Genomic DNA, 16227 nt, shown 5'->3' with positions numbered 1-16227 from the left:
GGGCTATAGAAGAAAAGTGAAAAGGAACGAGGCCAACCGGATAACTCATTCAAAGAACCAACATAGGCATGATGGGTAGAATAGATTCCTTCTGTCAGGTACAGTTTTATAATTGTTGATTCTTCAAAATCGTTTTGAAATATACTTGAGAGAGATACACTTCTGTGTCTGGTATCAACCTTATATGGTTTTATGTAATGAGCAGAATTTACCGTATTGAACTTATGGCTGGCTGACAGCATTCTACAGTATTGCCATATCTGCTGTTCACTTTTGTCTGGAAATGACCATGGTTTGTCTGTCAACTGGTTGAGAATTCCAACCTCTAATCTTCTGCACCTCTCTATTGAACAGCACCCATATATATGCAACCTTATTTTAAACAAGATCTGGTCTGGAATTGTCTTCTAACCACATTAGGACATATTCCCCTGAATTGACTTTATAATTTTGAATTGTACAGTGAGCTAAGAGCTTCCTTTGTGTTATCCCCACACCTGGATTGGGAGCAGTGACTGTGTCTCGATCAGTTTGGTTTTTACTCCTCAGGCTTACTTAGATGAACAAACCGCCTGCATTTGACAGGGGGTTCAATCGTGCTCTGTAGTACAGAGATCTGGGAGCAGAAAGAAAATAACTTTCATTCTGACAATCAATTTGTTCTCAATAGTGTGATCTGAAACTTCTGAAGAGTTTTTTTTTTTACAGTTGAAGGCCATTAGAAAACATAGCTTGAGTCGTTGTGAGTGCACAAAATACCTTCACTTCAACAAAGCACCTGTAACTTGGGATCAACAGGCTTGAATCAGCACGTTATTTGGGATTAGTGCTGCTGGCCACCATGACCAGAGCTTTAAAATGGTATAATCCAGTGGATCTCAGATTGAAAGCAAGACTTTTATCAGATGATATGCAAGGACTTATGCTGCTCTGAAATGCAGATAGAGCAGATTTGTTAAATTGTTAATGTGTCAGGACAGATGTTTGACAAGTGCCCTTTCAGCTTTTATTGTTGGGGGAGGGTTGTTAAGTTCTTGTTGCCTTGTCAAGCTGCTGCCTTTCACTATGGCCTTGTTAGCCCTCAACATTCCCACATGTCCTTTTTCTTCTGATTCTGACTCCTTGGGAGTTTCTGATCTTAATCACTTCACTAAAGCAACCACGCCATCAGCTTCCTGGACCCGTGGCTCGAGAATGTTATCCCCCTTAGTTGTTCCCCAATACCTTCCTCCTTGACTAAATATTTCACCATCTGTTTGAATATATTCTTTCGTTGTCTAACATTGAACTTTGTTTAAAGTGTAACTGTTAAAATGTTTGGAATGCTTTGTTTTATTCTGCTATATAAATGTTAGTTATTGTTCCTGTCTTCGTAATATTAATATTGCATATTTATTTGAGACATCCTTCAGACAAATATGTTATATAAGTTGGTTATTTTTGGTGCATAGTTACCAGCAGCCTTTAAACTAATACATGTTGTTTTCACAGGTAGGATTATCTGTGAAAAGCCAAACTGTGACCTACACTCATTTACAGGCACATTATTTTGGAAAGGACAAGAATTCTCACTTGACAATGAGCAAATATTACTCCGAGGTTGTAGAATACGAAATACAGAAAAGTGCTATGGGGTGGTTTTATTTGCAGGTAAGTTGACCTATCCATACTAATGTGTTGCAGTCAGAACACAGGTCTTCAAATAGAATGCAGTGTATTCTGTCCCGTTGCTATCAGGCAATAATTGAGGAGAAAGTGAGGTCTGCAGATGCTGGAGATCAGAGCTGAAAATGTGTTGCTGGAAAAGCGCAGCAGGTCAGGCAGCATCCAGGGAACAGGAGAATCGACGTTTCGGGCATAAGCCCTTCTTCAGGAATTCCGAAACGTCGATTCTCCTGTTCCCTGGATGCTGCCTGACCTGCTGCGCTTTTCCAGCAACACATTTTCAGATTAGGCAATAATTGCCAACTTGAATTTTGTAATTGGGTTAGTCCTTGGAAAACAGTTCATTTCTTGATTCAAGATGATTTCATTTGAGAATTTTCTTTTATTTTATTGTTAATTAGATTGCTTCACTCAAATTACCAGATAATTCAAATTATGGATAATTTTAATTTCTTTCACTGATAAAATGCTTGTAATTAAATATAGCCTTTTAAAAACATTTTAAATTCAAAGTAAAAGGAGGCAGCACAAACGCATAGAAAAAGTTTTTCTCTGTGACTATAGTTCTTGCACAGTGAGTGATCTGATGTTTTCTGGCCATGGGTAGGCGATAGTGAGTATCTGGTGCAGGTTGCCAGAGCCATGCAAGATTCCTCTGAAGGGAAGTGTTTGGATATGGGACAGCACAAAGCCTCCGCAAGGAGTTTCCAGTTTCTGATGGTGTGATTTTAGTGTTAATTTTGTTTGCTGTGGAATCCAGGAGAATAAGAATGGGTGTATTCTGGGCAGCATTGGCAAGTTGATCAAGCTGCAAGCCAGGAAGTGACCGTGTGGGTGTTCTTTCCTGATGATGATGTTTCTAATCACTACCTTGATTCAAATTGAGAAGTGGAGGTTGGGAGGTTGGATTATTTTCCATGTTTCCCAGTCCATTCTTACTGTTTGTGATTTTCTAGTCCACCTATGATGGCATTGGAGAGTTCTTACATGTAATATGCAAGTTTCATTTTAACAGTGCAGTGCAGTTAATGAGATGTATGTCAGTGTAGAGGTGATTTGCAGATTCTCTCCTGAGAATGTGCAATGATCAAATTCTCAGATCACTGATATTTCAGAAGAAAGGATATAGAGAGTAGCCATGGGGACATGACTAAACGGACAGTTGTTTCAAAAAGACAGCACTGCTGCAAGGGATTGAAGGAATTTTACTGGACCCCAGACAGGTGAGCTGGCAGCGGTGGAGGGGGGAATGGGGCGCTACCTGGTTTTGCCTCAATCTTTAGCCATTGAAGGACAGCTTTCTGCCTGACCCAATTTTGAGTCTGATGGAGTTGAGGTCAGGCGACTCCTGGATGTACTTGGCTTCAAGTGAGAAGCTTCTGTCACTGTCCCTGTTTCCCAATCAGGACCCCCATTCTACCCCTTTGCTTCCACTAGGCATTTTGAACATGAGCCCTAATCCATTCCCACCCACCACCTTCCAGGGTCTTCCTCCTCTCCCACAGTGAGATTCATGGCCTCCTGTCATTTAGAATCTGTTGACTGCCTGTGGTCTCAGCAATGGTGATCTCTCCTTGTCTCACAGCCAGGAATACAATGCTGCTGGTCATTCAGATTGATCTCTGAGGTGAGACTTCCATGCATTTGCTATGACCCCTCATCACAGACTGACAGATTTTCAGGCTCAGGTTAAATTGTAAGGCCTTCCCCAGCATGTCAAGCTCCTGATTGTGCTTATGTCCTGGGGGCTGTAAGTGCACTCTCTAACCGGGTGCTTTTTCCTTCCAATTTTTGGTGTCAGACTGACTGAGTCAAGATCCCAGAACTTTATGGGAAGTAAGGGAAGAAATTGCTGGGCCCACTACTGAGATATTTGAATCATCAATAGTCATGGGTAAGATGCTAGAAGACTAGAGGTGGGCTAATGTGATCCCATTATTTAAGAAAGACTGCAAGAAAAAGCCAGGGAGCTATAGACCAGTCAGCCTTATGTCGGGGTGGGGGTGGTAAGTTGTTTGGAGGGGATTCTGAGGGACAGGAATACTATGCACAACATAGCTTTGTGCATGGGAAATCATGTCTCACTAACTTGATTGAATTTTTTTGAAGAGGTGACAAGATTGATGAAGGCAGTGTGGTGGATGTGGTCTATGTGGATTTCAGCAAAGTGTTCAACAAGGTTCCACATGGTAGATTGGTTAGATTACATTGGGATCCAGAGGGAGCTAGCCAATTGGATACAAAAATTGGTTTGAAAGTAGGAGACAGATGGTTGCTTTTCAGAATGGAAGTCTGTGACAAGCAGTGTGCCAAGTTGTGCTAGGACCATCGCTTTTTGTCATTTATATAAATGATTTGGATCTGAATATAAGAGGTGTGATTACTAAGTTTGCAGATGACATCAAAATAGGTGGAGTAGTGGATAGTGAAGAAGATTATCTCAGACTACAGCAGGATCTTGATCAGATGGGCCAATAGGCCAAAGAATGGCAGATGGAGTTTAATTTAAATAAATGTGAGATGTTGCATTTTGGTAAGGCAAACCAGGGCAGGACTTACACAGCAAATGGTAGGGCCCTGGGGAGTGTTGCCGAACAAAAAGACCTAGGGGTGCAGGTGCATCTTTCCTTGAAATTGGAGATGCAGGTAGACAGGCTAGTGATGAAGGCATTTGGCATGCTTGCCTTCATTGGCGCTGGAAAAGTATAGCAGGTCAGGCAGCATCTGAGGAGCAGGAGAATTGACATTTCATACAAAAGGGCAAATTTAACATTAAACTAAAGTTGCAGCTTTGAGGGTAGTGGGATTGTGTATTTGCAGAGTTTTATAAAGCATTTGATAAATACCACTTAATAGATATTTTGACAAGATTGAAGACTTTGTCTTGAAATTACCTATGGAACAAGGAGTTAGAACGTCATGTTATGGCCATACACCACATTGGTGAGGCCACTTTTAGAATATTGTATAGAATTCTGATCTCCTTCCTATCGGAAGAATGTTGTGAAACTTAAGAGTGTACAGAAAGGATTTACAAGGATGTTGCTGGGACTAGAGAGTTTGAGTTATAGGGAGAAGCTGAATAGGCTGGGGCTTTTTTCCCTGGAGTGTCAGAGGCTGAGGGATGACCTTATAGAGGTTTATATAATCAGGAAAGGCTTGGAGAGGGTGAGTAGCTAAAGTCTTTTTTCTTGGGTTGGGAGTGTCCAAAACTAGAGGGCATGGGTTTAATTTCAGAGGGGAAAGATATAAAGGGGACTTAGGCGGCAACTTTTTCAAGCAGAGCGTGCATGGAATGAGCTGCCAGAGGAAATGGTGGAGGCTGGTACAATTACAACATTTAAAAGGCATCTGGATGGGTATTTGAATAGAAAGGATTTAGAGGGTTATGGGCCAAATGCTGGCAAATGGGACTAGATCAGATTGGGATGGATAAGTTAGACTGTGAGGTCTGTTTCTGTGCTGTATGATTCTATGATATTACATCACAAGAGTTCAAATCAGTCAGACTTCACATTTCTGAGGTCATGATGGGACCTACTTGCCTGACTCCCACTTTGAGTTAAAACACCCACCCTTAGTTATCAGAGCAGTGCTAGGGTTTTGTACCTTGGAAGTGCATGGCCTTTGAGATGATGTGTTTACAATAAGAAAGGGATTAGATTCTGTCCATATGAATACATTATTTGAGCTAGATAGACTCTGGAGCATGAATACAAGTTAGGAAACCAGAACACTACACGCGTATAAAAATAATACTTCTTATAATTCAGACTCGCAAACCTCTGGATTAATTGCTGGCATATTCAGTAGGTGTATATTTGCTTCATGAGAAATCCCTGTATGTGCTAAATTTCTCTATATACATAATGAGGATTGGGACATGAGTGCTAGTGTTACCAGTCATTAGGATCTCCTGGATCTTAATTGTCTTTAAGGGAACTAGTGGCTTTTGTTCTGCTATTTCCCAAGACCAGAATTATTATATTACTCATGATTAGAATTAATTAGCTTCCCTACAATGTGGAAACAGGCCTTTTGGCCCAACAAGTCCACACTGACCCTCCAAAGAGTAACCCACCCAGTCCCATTTCCCTCTGACTAATGCACCTAACACTACGGGCAATTTAACATGGCCAATTCACCTGACCTGCACATCTTTGGACTGTGGGAGGAAACCGGAGCACCTCATATAGGTTTCCTGCTGATGACTTTGCATGGATAGATCTAAACTTATTTTATATTCTATTTAATTTTCAGGGGTGGATACAAAAATAATGAAAAACAGCGGGAGATATATCTTGAAGAAAACCAGAATTGAGCGCCTCATGAATCGTGTGGTGTTTCTCGTATGTTCTATCACTTTCCACATGTTACACTTCGTAGAATTATGAACATTTACCTATAGATTTACATGTAATTTTACTCATAATGTCCATAGTTTTACTCTCAATGTCTTTCCTGATGTAAGGCTTATGCCCGAAACGTCGATTCTCCAGCTCCTCGGATGCTGCCTGACCTGGTGTGTTTTTCCAGCGCCACTCTCTCGAGTCATAATGTTCATGCCAATCTCTTGTTAGACTGATCAAAAATGAAGCTCACTGCCCTGCTCTCTGTCCCATTTCTCCTTCTGCCCTAATTTACCAGTTACTTTCTTTTGGAAAGCTGATCTGCTTCCTAACTTGCCTGTCGCACTACAGCAAATCTTATTGAGCTCTAGCAATACTGCAGAGCGAAAATTTATGACTTCCTCATTATTTCACTGGCATTTTAAATTAATAATGCCTTTATCATTGATGCTTAATCTCAATCCTTATTTACTCTATCAAATTGTTTATTATTTAAAATATACGAATCCCTGCTAAATATCCTTTCAGCCATTGTTTAGATGAGCCATTCGAAATCTCCTGGTGCCACTTTGATAAGTTTCCATGTTTTATCATTTAGAAGATCTTGATTAAATTACCCTTCCACCAGCTAAACTCAAGGAATACAAGTTAAACATATACTAACATTTCTTACAATTTAACACTTTAAACTTGCTAATGTGGTATATTTGCATTGTGCCCCCTACCTCCCCACAGCTAGTATACCAAGTCCTGTTCCAGAGTTGTGTCTCAACATCTCTGAACAGGTTGATTAGGAAATATCTCCCCTTCCTGAGGTTTGATGCTCAAAAGTGAACAATGTGTACGTTCGGTGCACTAAACTCTGTACAAACGTCCTCACTTTGTTGCAAACCTCCATGTCAAAGTTCAACATTCCATTAATTTTTTTGATGACATATTGCATCTCTCCACCAGGTTTTAGTGATTTGCCTACATGGACATTTGTTTCTCCATAGTTCCTAATATTTCCCTGTTAATAAAATATTTGGTTGGATAACCTCACAGTTACCCACAGTGATTTCCATTTATGATTTTGCTCCCAGCTACACAATGTATTGTTCTCTTTGTCTTCATGTCTCTGCACATAATGTTAATAATTCTCTGGTCAAGTCATCAATGGTAAAAATCACACAACACCAGGTTATAGTCCAACAGGTTTTTTTGGAAGCACTAGCTTTCAGAGCATTGCTCCTTCATCAGGTAGCTGTGAAACAGGACCATAAGACACAGATTTATAGCAAAAGATTACGATGCCATGCAACTGAGGTGAACAAACCTAGATTGCTGTTAAGTCTTTCATCTTTTAAAATGAGTTGCAGGTTTTGGTTCATTAATAAGTAAAGCTCAGAATTTTTAAGTCTGGGATTCTGGAGACAATTTAAGGTTTTATGAAAAAAGGTGTCATCTCAGCTCAGACAATGCATTAAAGGTATGAGGTTACAGTCTGTCTGTATCCTAATCTTGAGTCAGACTGATTCTATTTCCAAAGTAGGAATTTATAAAATGTTACATGGATTGACTGCCTGCATTGACTGCCTGTAAATTGTTTGCATTTTGAGCAAAATAGAATGTGTCTGCAAATAGAATTCTGTAAGTGCAAATTTACCCCATAGACTTATATAGAGAATGAGATAGAGAGAGAGTGCACATGAGAGTGTGTGTTCACGTGTGTGCCTGCTTGGTAGAGTGTTCATGAGTATGATGGAGTATAAGCCTATGAAAGGGTTTGTGCATGGGTGTGTGAGAGAGAGCATGTGTATGGGAGAGGGTCAGCATGAGTGTGTGAGTAAGTAAGAATGTGTGTGTTTGTGAGTGAGAGAGAGAGTGTATAGTGTAGTGGGGTCACCGTAGTGTGACATAATCCCAAAATCCTGGTTGAGGCCATCCTCATAGGTACCGAACTTGGCCATCAGCCTCTGCGTTGTTGCCTGTCCCAAAGTCCGTCTTGGAGGATGTTCACCCGGAAATCCAAGGCTGAATGTCCCTGAATGCAGAAGTGTTCCCCGGCTGGGAGGGAACACCCCTGTCTGGTGATTGTTGTGCGGTGTCCATACATCTGTTGTTGTAGCGTCTGTTTGGTCTCTCCAATGTACCATGCCTCGCGGCATCCTTGCCTGCAGTGTTTGAGATAGACAGCGTTGGCTGAATCACATGAGTACCTGCTGCAAACATAGTGGGTGGTGTCCTCACGTATAATGGTGGTATCCATGTCAATACTCTGACACGTCTTGCAGTGGTTGCCATGACAGGGTTGTGTGGTGTTGTGGTTGATGTCCTGAAGGCTAGGCAATTTGCTGTGAACAATGGTTTGTTTAAGGTTTGGCAATTGTTTAAATGTGTGAAGTGGAGGCGTGGGGAAGGTCTTAGAGAGGTGCTAATCCTCATTGATAATGTGTCCCGGGCTGCAAAGAACACAGTGTAGTTTCTCCACTCCCGGGAAATATTGGACAACAAAGAGTACCCTATCAGTCCCATCCCTTGTCTGTCTCCTGAGGAGGTCAATACGGTTTCTCGCTGTGGCAAGTCAGAACTGAAGGTGCTGAAGAACAGCTTTATCAGGACAGGGTAAGACGCTCAACTCATCGATCGCTAGTTCTGACATGCCACAGCGAGAAACTGTAATGACCTCCTCAGGGGACAGACATGGGCTGCAACTGATAGAGTAACTTCATTGTCCAGTACTTCCCGGGAGCCAAGATACTACATCATGTTCGTCACAGTTTGCAACAGGTTATTGATGAGGATGAACACCTCGCCAAGACCTTCTCCAGACCTGCATTTCTCATCTTTAAACAACTGCCAAACCTTAAACAGACTTGTTCACCGCAAACTGCACAGCCTTCAGGACAACATGGACCACAAAACTGTACAACCCTGTCATGGCAACCGCTGCAAGACATGCCAGAATATCGACATGGATACCACCATTACACATGGGGGCACCACCCACTGTGTATGTGGCAGGTACTTATGTGACTCAGCCAACGTTGTCTATCTCATACATTGCAGGCAAGGATGCCCTGAGGCATGGTACTTTGGTGAGACCGAGCAGACATTACGACAATGCACAATGGACATCGCACAACAATCGCCAGACAGAGTTGTTCCCTCCACTCGGAGAACACTTCAGTCGTCAGGGACATTCAGTTTTAGATCTTCAGGTGACCATCCTCCAAGGCGGACTTCAGGACAGACAACAACACAGAGCGGCCAAGTAGAGGCATATAGCTAAATTTGGTACCTGTGGGGATGGCCTCAATCGGGATTTTGGGTTCATGTCACGCTACAGGTGACTTCACTACACTACACACTCTCTCTCTCACACACACACATGCACATTTTTACATATCTCACATTCACACTGACCTCTCTTATACTCATACGCACCCCGGACTCACACCCATGCACACACCCTCTCACAAGCTTATACTCTGTCACACTCACGCACACACTCCACCAAGCATGCACATACATGAACACACACTCTCTCACGTGCACTCACACTCACATGCACACACACACATATATAAGTCTATGGGGTGAATTTGCATTTGCAGAATTGTATTTGCAGACACATTCTATTTTGCTCAAAAAGCACAAATCTGCATGCAGTCAATCCATGTAACATTTTATAAAATCCTGCTTTGTAAATAGAACCAGTCTGACTCAAGATTGGGATACAGACAGACTGCAACCTCATACCTTTTAATGCATTGTCTGAGCTGAAATGTCACCTTTTTAAATAAGACCTTAAGTTATTTCAAGAATGTGCCTTGAAAGAAGTTTTGGGATTTACGTATTAATGAACTGAAACCTGCAGCCCATTTGAAAAGATGAGATTTAACAGCAATCGAGATTTGTTCAATATATTGTTTTCACTGCATGACATCATAATCTTTTTCTATAAATTCTGTGTCTTATGGTCCTGCTCCACAGTTATCTCATGAAGGAGCAGTACTCCGAAAGCTAGCACTTCTAAATAAACCTGTGAACTTTAACCTGGTATTATGTGGTTTTTTTTAACTTTGTCCACCCCAGTCCAACGCTGGCACTTCCACATCAAGTTATCAGTAAGGCTGGTGAAGGTTTGAGGCTCCAGACAGTCCCTTGGGAACAACACTAGTTATCTCCCTTCATCCTGACTATCTGTTTCCTAACCCAAATTACTAGACCATCTACAAAGTGCAGCTTCAGTTTTTATCCCAGTTTCTTCAGAGCTCAGTAATGTAATTAAAGTTTTTAAATAGGATTTGACTTAAAGTAAAGGGATTGTGGTATAAATGCACAAAATAGGAATGTTGCACATGCAACATTTCGTTATACTGTGCTTATACTTTTAATTCCAAATTGTGTTTATTCTGACCTTGCATTACATAAAACTAGTCACACCATTTTTTAAAGAATGTGCTCCATTGGGCAGGAAGTTTTTAACAATGTCTTTTGGACAAAGAAGGTGCTTCCTAAAAGCATAAATTTCTTCTTAATGTTTGACATGTGTAAGCACTGGATTTCGTGTCCAGGACTGGCAATATCGGGCTGTGAGATCGAAGGTGACTGTAGCAATACCTATAAAGTGGAATGCAACTGAGTTAAGTAATTGCACATTTACTTGATACTTTTTCAGGTCCTCTTGATTCTCGCTGGTTTATCGTTCTGCCTCGCAGCTGGAGGTGCTGCCTGGGATGAGAAATTTGGAAAGAAAGCTCCATATCTCGACATTGAATCCGAGAATTTCAGTCCAGGATATCGAGGCTTTCTGTCTTTTTGGGGCTACGTTATTATTTTGAACTCGATATTGCCAATGTCACTTTACGTTACGTAAGCACGTCATTCTCTGTCTGCAAAGCTACATACAAACACTTTGTAATGTGCAGCTATTTAGAATCATCTCCCCGGAGATTGATAGTGCAATGAGAAAGCTCTTCAGAAGTTGCAGGTGGAGGTGAAGGCATAGTGGTATTACCTATTACTCCAGAGATTCAGGTCTGGAGACTTGGTTTTGAATTGAATTTGAATTCAATCAAAGTCTGAAATTAAGATAACCACGAAATGATGCTCAGGGATGAAACCGTCTGGTTCATTCATGTCCATTAATCAGCTCCCACCTTCCAATAGGAAAGGAAACTGTCACCTTACCTGAACTGGCCTATGTGTGATTCCAGACCCTCAACAAAAAAGTTGACTCTTAACTGCTCTCTAGGCAATTAATGCTGGCCTACCCAGTGACACCCACATCCTGTGAATGGATTTGAAAAATAGGTAAAAAATTCCACTGATTTCTTCATCATTGAGAAGGTTAAAGAAAGAGAATAGTTATAATACTTTGGAGAACAATGGAAATGGGTTTTTGTTAATGATTTCTAGGTTTTGATAGTAATGCAATTTGAACTGAAAAAGATTTGGAAGAGATACTATCAATAATTATTGGAAGCATATCCTTTAAAACATAATCCCAGACTAGTCCTGAAATGGACTGACCCCAAATGTTTGGTGTGTGTTAAGGCTCTGAAATATGAATATGGCTCTTCTTGAAATGTAGAGTTTCCCTGTTTCCATAAGTTAAACACTCATGATTTTCTTTTATCAGAAGTTGTTCTCCTCACTGCTGATGTTGCATTAGGTAGTGGATCTGAAGGGTTAATGTTCATGCTGCATTCATTGGCTTCACCCAGTTGACTGATGTCACACACACACGCTGCCTATGGTTGCAGGCAGGAGTTCTACTCCAGCTTTCAGAGGGAGCAGCTGTATCTATACCAACTCCCTAGCATCCTGTGATTATAACCAAATGGAGTTGTATCCATTGCTATCCTGTTATCTAAGAAAACTGCCTCTTCTGTTTATATGTCATGGTGAGCCATGCTCTGCCACTAATTACTAGATAGGTCCAAGACAAAATAAAGACAAAAGAAAATTAGAGTCCAGCTTACCCACCGACTGGTAGAAGTGGCAAATACCAGTAGGTGCCAGCGATGGTCATCTGGGAAAACACCACAGCAGCAATGAAGACCAACAATTGAGTCAAGCACATCGACTTAGAATAAGTCAAATTGCAAAGGGAGAAGGAACTGGAGCAATGCAACCTTGTGTGCTAATTATATTAAGGGCCAGTAGAGGGAGCTGTTTTACTGCAATTGGAAGCAATGTTAAAGAGTATTATTAGGTTTACTTTGTCCTCTAGCAAGAGTTAAAATTAAAAATCACACACTAAATTCTGTGTCTTGTGGTCCTGCTTCACAACCACCCGATGAAGAGACAGTGCTTTGAAAGCTAGTGCCTCCAAGTAAACCTGTTGGACTATATCCTGGTGTTGTGATTTTTAACATTGTACAGGCTCCTTCAAATCATGTCTAGCAAGGGAACTGTGAGATATACCTAAGTTGTATGATTAAGGATGTTCTAAAATGATTACCTTTTCCAATAAGTACAATAGTTCCCATACCAATAAAAACATGAAATTTTCTAATGTCAGGATTGCTGTGCTCACTGTGCACTAATAACCATAGAATCAATAAATAAATACTGCTGCATTGCAAACATATATTTCACATATTTTAGTGGATCTCTTCGTGAAAAATGTAATTCTTAATCACTCTACATTGCTGCGTCATGTTAAAAATGGCTTAGTTCTTGCCTTTCACAACAGTTAATGAAATGTAGTGAACGCAATGGCTTAATAGAGCTGAATTAACGTTTTGCAATTCTGACTCTGTTCACATATCACTGCATAGAGCTGCTGTACGCAGTGGATAATTGCAGCAGTTTTGTATTTCAGTTTTGAACTCCTTCATGTAGTCCAGAGCTTTTTTATTAACTGGGATATAAAGATGTACTGTGATGAGAGAGACAGTCCCGCCAAAGCAAGAACAACTACCCTGAATGAAGAACTTGGCCAAATAAAGTACATTTTTTCAGATAAAACTGGAACTCTAACCCAAAACATCATGACCTTTAAGAAATGCAGCATCGGTGGACGGATATATGGTAATTGTTATATTGCTAATGTTCAGGAGTAAGAAACAATTTATATTCTATTTCTTGTCAAAGGTATCCTCTCCAAGAAAAATGCTTACAAGACTAAGAAGAAAGATCTGGGCTATTTCCAAAAAAGTTTTAACTGCAAAAGGCACTTGTGATTGACTTGCAGTTCCATTTTAGTTTTATTTGTGAAGTTGCTCAAATTTGTAGGGATTATGGATTCAGATCTTTACAAACCTTCACAGAAATAAGCAGTTGTGTACAGTCTTTCCAAGAAATTACCTGCAGAATAAATTCATGCCCCCACTTTGTAATGTCTTGTATGATCTTGGCACACTCCAAAACGATTTACTATCAGTGAATTACTTTTGAGGTTCAGGCACCATGATATAAGCAATTTGCAGCTAATGTGTGAGCAACAAAATCTTACAAACTTCAAATTAGGCAATCAATTTGTGAATCTGTTAATTAGGCACCTTGACCCAAAACCTAGGTGTCTATTGGCTGGATTCTGCCACCTTGTCCAGGCAATTAGGGATTGGCAATAAGTGTTGGCCCAGACAGAGAGAACCACATCCTATGAACGCATAAAGACAGGGCCAAAGGTTTCCATGCATTATGCTGTTCTGAGGCCTTGTAATGGGTTGTGACCACACCCCCTCTCCCCCTAAGCAGAAGCACTGGGTTCATGTCCCTTTCTAGGACTTGATGCTCAAGGAAGTTGCAATCATGATGAGTACCAATTCCTTTTAATATTAGCCAATGATGGGCAGTAAAAGCAGGAGGTATCCCTAGTTAGCCATGGGATGGCAAAGTATTGGAACCTCTATTTCTGTTATCATCTAGTCTTTTGTGGGATGTGGGTATCGCTGGTATTTGTTACCCATTCCTAATTGCCCTTGAACTGAATGGCTTGCTTGGCATTTCAGAGGATGGTTAAGAGTCAGCCATGTTACTCTGGGCCTGGAATAATGTATAACACAGAACAGGTAAAGATGGCAGATTTCCACCCTAAAGGATATTAATGAACCAGATGTGTTCCATGTCAATCAATGATGTTTGTTATGGTGACTAGTACTCAGGGGATCTTCCAATTCCAGATCTAACAATACAATCCCACCAGTTGCCATGGTGGAATTTGAACCACTGCATCTTGATTATTAGTATGGGCCTTTTGATTTCTAGCTTAGTAACAATGCCTCTCTATGCCCCCCCCCCCCCTTAAATATTGATTTTAATGTTGCCACACAGTATGGACACTCTGGTTTGCTGGATGGTCAATAAATATCAGGTTGTTGCCAACAACTTGGGCTTCAATCTCTGTCATGGCTGGAGTGGCTTTAGGACTTGCCTCCTTGCCCTTGCCATGCTGGAGGGTTCTGGTACTGTGGGTGAGGCTTGCCTTTGGAGGAAGAATTGAAGCAGGATATTGTGGATTGTAGAATGAATTATCAATGAACAATATTTTATACTTTATAAATTAAAAGTTGAATTCTTTAACTTTCAGGCAATCAATTTGATGATGTCAAAAATGCAAAGGTAAGTGTTTTGTAATCAAAATGATCTGTTAGCAATCAGTTTTATGATATTGATGGTCCTTGAATTTTGAGCTTCAGTTCAAACCTGTAAATCATTAAGTACTGCTGCCTTACTGCAGATGATCACAGGAAGATAGACAGGGCTCCCTTCTGACTTTGCTTTTGTTTAATTAGAATCTCTACAGACCAAGCCCATTTGGCCCATTGAGTCAGCACCAACCCCTGAAGAGCACCCCACCCTACCCATCTAACCCTGCATTTTCCATGACCAATCCACCTAACCTAATCTTTGGACTGTGGGAAGAGACTAGAGCACCTCATAGCCTAACGCAACAAAATACAATGGAAAGGGCAAAATGGGCTGCTCCTGTTCTTGTGTGTCTGTAACTAAATTTGGTTAAATGTACTCCCATCTTCTGAATAAATATTTGATCAAAGTTGAAAGCAGAATCATCAGTGTGTTATGTGTGGGCTTCCTGAAGACACACTTCATCTCCATGTCTGCTGATACTTCATCCTGGGCTGTTTCCTTGGCAGTTATCAGTCCCAGTTTGGCATTGCCTTGTTCTCTCAGTGGAAGGGGAACGAGATAGATCCCAGGGCTGCCTCTGCTGGAGCAGAATTGAAGCTGTGCTGTTGGGGTTATTCTGAATGACACGCTAACCACCCAGATAATTGAACTCTGCAGCTCTGAACATGTCACATGAAGTATTTCAGTTCCGATTCTGTAGTTCTGTGCTTCAACCAATGATGAATTCCATGTTCACTGATTGTTGTGAAACTCTTCTTACAACTCACTGAGACAGTCCCTGGGATATTTTCAGGTAGTTGACTTTAGCTGGAACACATTTGCTGATGAGAAGCTGAAGTTTTATGACTGCTCGCTGTTGGAACTGATACGTTCAGGAGATGACCCAGGAGTTCATGAATTCTTCAAATTATTGGCGGTTTGTCACACAGTAATGGTGGAGGCCAAAGATGGTGAGTTTGAGCTGGCATTGTTTCCTAGTCATTAGTTTATTGTGATCATTGTGGCTTATGGTGAAAGATGCAGGCAAAATATTTCTTTAATATTAAATAGGTTGTTTCCATTGTGCCTAAACTAACTCTCTTTACTCCACCAACGAGTGCAAGACTGCTCTCCATATTAAATATCATGAGAACATTGGAGGTAGGAGCAGGAGTAGGCCAGACACCCTTCAAACCTGTCCTGCCATTTCATAAGATCATGGCTAATCTGCCCAAGGCCCCAACTCCTCCTGTGTGCCAAAACATCATCGCACTGAACTCCCCAATATTTCAAATACTTAGAATTAGCATTAGGTTTTATTTTCATGTGTACTGAAGTACAGAAATACAAGAGTACAGTGAAAACTGTACAAAGTTGCCATTTCCAGTGCCATCTTAGATGTAAAGATACTTAGGTACAAAGTAGAAAAATGAAGAAATATAGTTACATTACAATCCTGCTATAGTCATGGGACTGCAGTAGCTCCACACTGGGCTTTTCCCTTGAGGCCACACTGTCCCCTCACACTGGACTTGCACTCCCACGAATGCTTGCTGTCCCCCCACACTGGACCCACTCACCCCATGAGGGCACAGTCTCCCCTCACACTGGGCCCACACTCTCCACCAAGTTACAATGTCCCCCGCAC

The 16227-nt window shown here is 41.1% G+C and overlaps 1 protein-coding gene across 10 annotated transcripts in view; it reads left to right on the top strand.

Moving 5' to 3' along the window:
- Nucleotides 1-16227, top strand: part of atp8b3 (ATPase phospholipid transporting 8B3) — a 118606-nt gene that overhangs the window by 49756 nt on the left and 52623 nt on the right. For all 10 annotated transcript variants that reach the window (XM_043721169.1, XM_043721162.1, XM_043721166.1 and 7 more), the window contains 6 exons: nucleotides 1492-1650; nucleotides 5926-6014; nucleotides 10678-10871; nucleotides 12829-13037; nucleotides 14539-14570; nucleotides 15394-15550. In XM_043721169.1, coding sequence (XP_043577104.1) covers nucleotides 1492-1650; nucleotides 5926-6014; nucleotides 10678-10871; nucleotides 12829-13037; nucleotides 14539-14570; nucleotides 15394-15550 — 840 coding nt within the window. The remainder of the gene's footprint in view (nucleotides 1-1491; nucleotides 1651-5925; nucleotides 6015-10677; nucleotides 10872-12828; nucleotides 13038-14538; nucleotides 14571-15393; nucleotides 15551-16227) is intronic.

The sequence above is a fragment of the Chiloscyllium plagiosum genome, chromosome 31 (genome assembly GCF_004010195.1).
Source record: "Chiloscyllium plagiosum isolate BGI_BamShark_2017 chromosome 31, ASM401019v2, whole genome shotgun sequence".
In the NCBI taxonomy this organism is placed as follows: Eukaryota; Metazoa; Chordata; class Chondrichthyes; order Orectolobiformes; family Hemiscylliidae; genus Chiloscyllium; species Chiloscyllium plagiosum.
This window is presented reverse-complemented; position numbering and strand designations above follow the sequence as displayed.